At 40.6% G+C, this 9,852-nt stretch overlaps 1 protein-coding gene across 4 annotated transcripts in view; it reads right to left on the bottom strand.

Annotated features, from left to right (window-relative positions):
* Positions 1-8,637: 8,637 nt before the first annotated feature.
* LOC124291583 (spindle and centriole-associated protein 1-like) overlaps positions 8,638-9,852 on the bottom strand; it is a 37,858-nt gene continuing 36,643 nt past the window's right edge. For all 4 annotated transcript variants that reach the window (XM_046728608.1, XM_046728611.1, XM_046728609.1 and 1 more), the window contains one exon: positions 8,638-9,267. In XM_046728608.1, coding sequence (XP_046584564.1) covers positions 9,187-9,267 — 81 coding nt within the window. In that variant the 3' untranslated portion in view covers positions 8,638-9,186. The remainder of the gene's footprint in view (positions 9,268-9,852) is intronic.

The following is a 9,852-nucleotide window of genomic DNA, read 5'->3' on the forward strand; positions in this document are numbered from 1 at the left end:
CGTGGCATTAGCATATTGAACCGTTTGGCGTGCTCGGGGATGTACTTGTTTCTGATCACACACGAGAGCGTCCTATTTGGCTTTTTTGGTTTTAAGGGTACGAATTCGCTATAACGTTTCCTTCAAACATAACTTTCTCAGCTACATATGTTTAGATATTTACTTGAATGTTTTCGACTATATAATTAACCCTGAGAATCTGGAAAAATAAATATTCTTCAAAGAGACTGGCTTCCGCTTATATAAACTTGCCTCTCTGGAGGCTTGAATTACTTGACATCCATGCATGGGCTTAGCATTCAGTACAGCCTTGGAGCAAGGCTATCCCTTGCTGTGAACCTCGCGTCATCACTGCTCCGGGATGTGACCCTCAAGAGCGCGGGGATATTCCGTATTATCAATTTTTTCAGAAATTATCATTTAAACCATACTCAGTTTAAGCTATCAATTATTAACTTAGAGACTTGTGCAAGTTGAAGCAAAGGACTCTGGTCAGTCTGAGTAATATACTCGGCATCATTAATGAAGGGTCAAGCTATCGGTAACACAATTTCTTAAAAGTTTTAAAATCTTCGTTTTTGTTTGAAAACTGTACAACGGAATATTTTGCAAACTTTCTTAACAGTATGGAAAAAAAACATATCAGGCCGTTGAAATGTCATTATTACGTTCTTTAACGTCCGATACAATCTGTTACAAATGGCACATTTTTCGTTCAAATTGTCAATATGGAAATCCACCTGCCACTTAATGTCAATCATTTACAGGTGCAAGTCGCTCCATCCATGGAAAGTGGAGGGCAATATACATGCATTGATGCTTTTTAACTGTCGTTCACTGTTCACGTACCTGTTTGAAATCGCAGCTTAAAATGAGACGGGTTTTTCTGAAAGGGTCAGGCTATAAGGTTCATCTATAGTCTATAGACCTTTTGGAATCTGGTCAAGCTCAGCGGCAGGTTGTTGTCTGCTTTAAAGTGAGTCAGAGTGCTATTGGTAGACTGTGGCAGAGATTTCAAGCCAATGGGTCCATGGAATATGCACGTCGACCAGGTCGCCCTAGAGTCACACAAGTCCGAGATGATAAGGACACAATTAACACTGCGTTACGTAACAGATTCCTGACCACAGCAGATCTTCAGATGGAACACTAATGTAAGGATATCTAGGAGTACAATTCGTCGACGTTTAAGGGAAGCCGGACTCGGCTGTAGGCGACCTGCAGTTCGTCCACCACTAACACTCCGTCACAGTAAGGCGCGTTTGAGATCAAGTAGGCATCATGGTCTCGTGTGTTCTTCAAAGATGAAAGCAGATTCAGTTTGTCCTTCCATGCTGGTCGGCAGAGGAGTTATCGCCGCAACAGAGAGTGAATCACAGATGCAGCTATGGCCACGCAGGGTGAAGAGCGGATGGAGTGGCCAGCATGCTCGTCAGACCTCAACCCAATTTAGCATGCCTGAGATGAACTCACGTCATCCAGATCTCCCAAGACTCCACAGAGCTCTAGTAGAGGAATGGAATGAGATTCATGTTTGTCATTTTCATTTGGTGCGTGTGTGTGTGTGTGTGTGTGTGTGTGTGCGTGCGTTGGTCTATACAACTGAGCGTTGGTCTATACAACTGATGTTTGCTAGTGCTGTTTGAACTTTTTGTCTGTATGTCACGATGTCACGCTTGTCAAGATATTAAACATTATGATGACACTCTTAGTTTCATTGTAATTGTCTGTTATATCAGGGATAATCTACAACGTTGTATAGTCTCCTGGTTATATTTACGGGATGAGGTGCTACGCAGGTAATGGTGAATGGCAACATTACTTTCATCTAAACATAATTCTAAGATGCCTAGCTGTTAGAACAATCGAAAAACAAGCATTATGAGACAATAAAGGTATAGTTTTGATGACGTAACAATTGAATGACGTTATCCCGTTGCGCCAAGTGTGCCCCTCGTAATCGAATTATTTTACATTACGTCACAATGTAAGTGTCACGAGATCGCCTGTACGGTAAACTACTGGTTTGCAACTGGTGGAAACATTACGTTTATGTTTTACGACGGTTAAAATGTGTCAATTACTCACAAGTTTTCAGCGCACGGTAACGTTCGCAATGTTTACATTCTATTACAATGCAAGTCGCTTGACTACTCAACTTCCTCTATGTACCTGATCTAAACTTACCTGATAGTAGAAATGCAACGTTCATATTGCCCAATATGGTTTACGTTAATGACAGATGTAATTAAAATAATTCAGAGAAGATATTTAATCCGAACGTAAACCGTCATCAAACTGTTATCATTTGTTTATGCTGGTAACGTTCGTCTTAACGTAGGGGGCAGCATCAATAGAAAGCGCACCAGTTAGCCCTGTGCGAGGATTCTTAATTTAGGTCACCGACACCGTCATTTGTTTTCTACCTTAAATTAATTGTAATTATCCTTAGAAAGTATTAAATTTAGCATCTTAAAGCTTTGCAATCTTACCCCTGTCATTATATAGCTCCCTGGACTACCGTCCCGTGCTTTTAAAAAAAACTATACTATTACAAAACACATTGGGGTAGAGCGAACTTTATTTCTTAAAGCTTTGCAACCTGTCAGGCTCCCCACCAAGAAAAAAAAAAAATAAAAAAAATTAAAAAAATTGGCTTGCTACGCGTCTGGCGGACAATTTTCTTACTCGAACCCAGCCAGTTGTGAGCAGACAGTTGAGAGGACTTCAGTTTCAATTCTTACGGTTTCATGCTGTGATGAGAGAGCAAATAGGTTTTATGGCACCCATGTCATGCATTAATGAAATGAAAATAATGATCCACCTTTAAAAGCATGTCTCATTTTTGGATCCCCGCCAACAATATATGTCAATGCAATCCTATTGAAGCTTAGCCAATCAAATTGCAAGAGGTAATCAAGGGTGGGTAATTTGAGATAGTGAGAATAGGGTTATTGTAGAAGTGTGTTTACATAGAAATTTTAAGTCTCAAATGATGTTTGTTTTGTTTGTTGTTTGAATCTTCCAGCTACCACACAGTGGTCTGAAATTAATCAAGTCTGGAGCAGTGATTGACACCATGAGCACTGATCTACGTAATTGGTCTACTATGATCTGCATCAACCAAGTCAATGGGTCTAGCAATAAGGTTTTGTTATTAGCCTGCTGAGACAAGTATGAGTTTCTGATAACCAATTCTAGGTCCTGGAACTTCAGGGTCACACCATAAATGAGTTAGTGGTGGAGAGCAAAATTAAAACTGAATGCTAAAAATTGAATGTTTAGGAAATACTTTTGAGATCTATTTGTAAGTGAATACAGTGGAAGCTGTCTAAACCGGCACTGGTCGGGACTGAAGAAATAATCCGGTTTAGACAGCGAACTGACTAGAAGTGAACCAGTTTTGTCACTCCCATATACATTTTTGTATCACAATAAAACATGTCAATTCACTAGGTACATGTACAAGTATACCCATGCTGAACTAAGATCAAATTATTTTTGTCGGAAACCATGTACACGTAGTTTCAACACAGGATAATTGTGACAATACACATCCGGCCGACTCCTTGCCACGTGCCGGATTGGACAGCACTGATTACTGTATAAACAAATATTCAGGCAGCTCATTTCATGCCGAGATCCGGAAGTGACAGCGACCTGATTGCTCTCTAAACCGGCATCTCGGCTCTCCTGTTGATTGGCTGAACGTGTATTAACAACACAGTGGATTGCCATCAGCATTTGATGTTGCCTGATAAAAAGTGTACGGAAAAGGATTAGGCTTATAGGTAGGTGAGGTGAATTGGTGAGTGACACGTGTCAGTTGTATCATAAATTAATTGTCGTGTCACAATTTGTCAGTCGCTCACCGTGTCAAGATGGCTAGACCAGTCAAGCGAGTGGATGGGAAAAGTTCACTAAACCGGCACGCCCTCTATACCGGCATTTTTGGCCGGTCCCAACGAATGCCGGTTTAGGGGGCTTCCACTGTACATGTTTTTTACAGCTTCCACTGTAATGGAGAAAGAACACGTTCATGAAAAGGTTAATGTTATTTATTATTCATATTTTACAAAATTGGTCATAAACAAACATATGTAAACTAACATTCTGACAAATCTAGAATGAACACTGATGTTTTCAGTCTCTTATTAACATTGTATATAATGCCACACATCATTCACCAGACCAACCAGTAGTATTAGGCAGCATAAGCAAAGACCTGACAGCACACTTCCAAGTGGTAGCACCCTATCAGCATGGTAGTCTTCATAGACATGGGTTACTGTGAACCCATTCTACTTTTAAAACCTCACAAGACAAGAGCAGACAACTCTCACCACATTTTAGTAAGAGCAGATAACTCTAAACACACTTCAGTATGAGCAATTTACACATCATTCTAATTGTTCTGTGCTTGTACGTATCCTCCACATGGGTTAGGGTTAGCAACCAGGGTTAAACAATGTTACATACACATTAAAAAATATGTATAACATTGAAGTTGGTCCTAAATGCGAGTGTAGGCAGAACTCAAGTCTGTTGGTGGGGAAAAGTGCCTTAAAATCAAGGCATATAGTCCTCTCATCTGCTTATCATAGAAAAGGAGTTTTCATGATGTGTGAAAATACAGAGAGTTGAGGATACAATATTTATGTCAGGAAAGGATGGTTATACAATTAGTCTATGATAAATGTTCCTGGCTTGAACTATATAATGTCCCAGCAGCAAATCAATGGGTGTGTCCAAACCATGGCGTTTTAATATCCAACTTTTAATTTCTATGGTTATTGCATCCCTTACACTGCCATGTTCAATTAATAACACTGCAAAGGATTCACATCAGTGTATAAATAATTACTCTCACTCATGAGTTTCAAATCAACAACCAATAAATAGATCTCCTTTGAACACAAGTTTGGAGCAGATCTGCATTACAAAAACCCAAACATGTGCATGATAGCTCTCAGCAAGTTAGAAGACCTTTTCTTGGAACATTAGGAAAGGACTTCCTAATTACAAAGACAATAAAGGTGAGTGAATATGGTTTTATGCCACTTTTAGCAACATTCCAGCCATATCACGGCGGGGTACACCAGAAATGGGCTTCACACATTGTGCCCATGTGGGTAATCGAACCCGGGATATATACATTGGGATAATGCCACAAGATATTATCTGCATATTGTTCAGACCATGACACAATTTTCTGCATTTGACATTTTGTTTGAAGTATGTTCTATGAATTAATACTTCACCTTTACACAAGCTGGACCACACTGTCAGTATTATCCCATGTTATCATGTCTTACCATTGTGAGACAATTATCACAACTTTGGTATTACCAACTGTCAACAATAAATCTTCATGAACCGATACAGCTAGCCAAACAAAATAACAACTGTTCAGCAGTAAAGAATAACTACACAGATGAACAAAATGTCAACATTAAATAATCAAATATTAGTAAATCATTTGTTCAGCAGTTAAGAAGTACTACACATGTACAAAATGTTAAATGTTTTTGTAATAAATACGCCACAAAATTTACACAGCTGCAAGTCGCTAATAATCTGCTTCAGACCGCCTCCGTGGTGTAGTGGTTAGAGCGTCCGCCCGGAGAGCAGAAGGTCGTGGGTTCGATCCCCGACCGCGTCATACCAAAAGATGTTAAAATATGGTACTTGTTGACCCCTGCCTGGCGCTTGGCCTTAATGGGTACAACAAGAACTGGTCGGCTCGGAGTCAGTATAATGTGTCTGAGTGGGGTATTCATGCTTCACTGTGGCATGGTATCTCAGTGGGCTAGCACTATTAAACCAGCTTAAGCCTGGGCTAGTACAAGCAGCTGCACATACACACACACACACACGCATGCACGTCGTCATATGAGCGAAATATTCTCAAGCACGACGTTAAACCCAATTTCACCTCACCTCACCTTTCAGATCCCAATAGTCACAGAAATATGGCACCAGAAATAGGTTTCTCACATTGTACTCATGTAGGGAATCGAACCGGACATTTGGCGTGACGAGCGAACGCTTTAACCACTAGGCTACCCTACCGCCTCCAATACATCAACTGTGTTCAGCTGGATTCATGAGTACTGCACAGTAATATCGGCAAACAACAATACGCTTTTCAAACGATACATATTGCAATATTTCTTTCTGAATGCTGTTATATTGGGTAAAAAACTACTTGTGATTAACTGAATGGTTTAAATTAAAATCTATACAGACTTCCAATCACATCTGATGTTTCCCTTTGTAATTGATTGGCAAAACAGCATACTTTACATACCTGTATTAAAAATAAAGATAGAATCCCAAACTATCCCACCTAATTTTGAGACAGCTGCTATCTTGACACATATTAACAGAGCCTTAGTATATAGATAATATCATCTACATGCACAATTTGTGTCACTCAACAAACATTTTAGCTCCCAATATATCATAATTCGTATTACAAAACAGATACCTGTATCTCACAATATTGCAATACAATTTATTTGCCATTACACCACCCTACAAATGATGGTGGATTTCTAAAATAAATACCATAATTTATACAAAAAGAAAATTTCTTCCCACCAATGAACCCTTGTCATAAGTTCAATATGGTTCTACCTGTGAACAAGAAGCTTCTTCCAGACCAGGCCATAGATGAACTATGGTAATGTAACATGATACCGTCATGCGTGAGGGAGGGACTGAGTGGATCAGATTTAATGTTGTTGGGAACAATATTCCAGCTGTATAATGGGGCGTCAGCCTCATGTGGGAGTAAGGCTGGAAGTGATGCTGCTCTGTGAGGTTTCCCACATTAGTGAGTGAGTGAGTTCACTTTAGGGAGTGGATCAGATTTAAAGTTGTAGGGAACAATATTCCAGCTGTATAATGGGGCGTCAGCCTCATGTGGGAGCAAGGCTGGAAGTGATGCTGCTCTGTGAGGTTTCCCACATTAGTGAGTGAGTGAGTTCACTTTAGGGAGTGGATCAGATTTAAAGTTGTAGGGAACAATATTCCAGCTGTATAATGGGGCGTCAGCCTCATGTGGGAGCAAGGCTGGAAGTGATGCTGCTCTGTGAGGTTTCCCACATTATTAGTGAGTTGAGTTTAGCTTAGGAGTGGATCAGAGTTTACTTTAGAGTGGATCAGATTTAATGTTGTTGGGTACAATATTCCAGCTGTATAATGGGGCGTCAGCCTCATGTGGGAGCAAGGCTGGAAGTGATGCTGCTCTGTGAGGTTTCCCACATTAGTGAGTGAGTGAGTTCAGTTTAGGGAGTGGATCAGATTTAAAGTTGTTTGGTACAATATTCCAGCTGTATAATGGAAGCCAGCCTCATGGGAACAAGGCTGGAAGTGATGCTGCTCTGTGAGGTTTCCCACATTAGTGAGTGAGTGAGTTCACTTTAGGGAGTGGATCAGATTTAATGTTGTTGGGAACAATATTCCAGCTGTATAATGGGGCGTCAGCCTCATGTGGGAGTAAGGCTGGAAGTGATGCTGCTCTGTGAGGTTTCCCACATTAGTGAGTGAGTTCAGTTTAGGGAGTGGATCAGATTTAAAGTTGTAGGGAACAATATTCCAGCTGTAAAATGGGGCGTCAGTCTCATATGGGAGTAAGGCTGGAAGTGATGTGAGTTCACTTTAGGGAGTGGATCAGATTTAATGTTGTTGGGTACAATATTCCAGCTGTATAATGGGGCGTCAGCCTCATGTGGGAGTAAGGCTGGAAGTGATGCTGCTCTGTGAGGTTTCCCACATTAGTGAGTGAGTGAGTTTACTTTAGGGAGTGGATCAGATTTAATGTTGTTGGGTACAATATTCCAGCTGTATAATGGGGCGTCAGCCTCATGTGGGAACAAGGCTGGAAGTGATGCTGCTCTGTGAGGTTTCCCACATTAGTGAGTGAGTGAGTTCAGTTTTACACCACACTCAGCAATATTCCAGCTATATGGCGCTGTCTCTAAATAATCGAGTCTGGACCAAGACCAAGCAATCCAGTGATCAACAGCATGAGTATCAATCTACGCAATTGGGAACCGATGACATACTGTAAACGTATTATATTTCGCGCAGGTTTTATTTTGGCTTTTTGGCATACAAAACATTTTAAGCGAAAATTTATACCAGCGAATAAACCTGTCATTCATTCAGTCTAGCCACGCTCGCCCCTGAGTTGTTACCATAACACATCACGTTTGAAGACAGAAATCAATGGGAATCTTAAAATGACGACTGATCATACTTAACTGTCGCTGTAATGGATTTCCCAAAACATAATTAAATAATGAGCCAAATCCCATTGCGAATTAGCGAAAACAGCAATGTGTGTTGTGGCCGCCATGGAAGTGGTCACATGACATGGTTTGATACAAAACAGATTACCGTGAAGCGACTTCGAGGAAAGAAATAATACAGCAGTATTTTATTTATTCATTAAGATTTTATTCACCAGTACATCATGGGCGAATAGTCACTAACACTCAATCATCTCATTCACAACAACCGGCTTGTTTGAAATCACAAAGAGCTTCATATACAGTATGTCAACCCAGTCAGCAGGCCTGATCACCCGATCCCGTTAATCGCCTCTTACGACAAACATGCGTAACTGAAGATCAATTCTAACCCAAATCTTCATGGGTCCCCCTGTGACAGCCAAGAGTACAGGTGTGCTGCTGACAAACCTAGAAAGAAAATAGTGAGACTTGAACTCACAAGAATTTGTTTTTGGCATGCCTAAGGGCCACAACTCTGCAGCGAATATCAGTGCGTCAGACCACATTGCCGGCATTAGTGAGTAAGTGAGTTTAGTTTTACGCTGCACTCAGCAATATTCCAGCTATATGGCGGCGGTCTGTAAATAATCAAGTCTGGACCAGATAATCCAGTGATCAACAGCATGAGCATCCATCTGTGCAATTGGAAACTGATGACATGTATCAACCAAGCCAGCGAGCCTGATCACCCGATACGGTTAGTCGCCTCTTACGTCCATCCATTAAGCCCTAACAGTCACATAAAGGAGGGAAAAGACAATGTTTCATCACATATGTCCAGCTGATGTGTGAATGATGGTGTTTCTTGTAGCCACTTCTGCCGGTCAAGGTGGGAAGGTGTGTGAGGTCTTATGTCCTGTCAATGGGCTGGTCAGGAAGTCTTAGACTAAGATGGACTCCATCCTGACATCTCAAGATCCATGACTGGGAGGGACACAGTGATCTCCCGACCTGTACCTCCACCATACTGAAGCAGAGAATGTCCACAGATAACTACATGCATCACACAGCAGGAATAGCAGTGTAAAGAAATAAATGTTTAAGGATCAATACATTCATGTGCAGTGTGCGAAATAGCCACTGGTCTGTTAGCCTGTGGCTAGTAAAAATCTTACAGTTGGGCCAGTAAATTTCCCGACTAGCTACTGAATTTTCATGGGGTCATTTTTTTAAACATATCACTCTGTCCGACATGTTAAGTTATAATACACTTTTAAATCATACAAGATTATGGTCTGATAAAAGATGGTATTTTACTTTTTTGTAATCTTTTGCTTCGTTTCTACATTCAAATTTTGGGCTAGTGGATTATTTAGTAACTTTCAGGCATAGCTAGCCCGACTGGCAAGCAAAGGTTGGAAAGTATTTCGCAGACTGTTCAGCAAACCTTGTTTCATATGTTAGATCAAGTGCAGGTTGATATATTCCTTGTATTATAGTGGAAATGGCACAGCACAGCTAAGATCATAAGGGAATGGATGGAATAAATCATGGATATGATTCTTTTGAACAATATAGCAATAATTGAAGAACTGAAGTCACTATAGAAATA

This window comes from Haliotis rubra, unplaced genomic scaffold, assembly GCF_003918875.1.
Source record: "Haliotis rubra isolate DU_JTF1 unplaced genomic scaffold, ASM391887v1 Scf497, whole genome shotgun sequence".
Taxonomy (NCBI): domain Eukaryota; kingdom Metazoa; phylum Mollusca; class Gastropoda; order Lepetellida; family Haliotidae; genus Haliotis; species Haliotis rubra.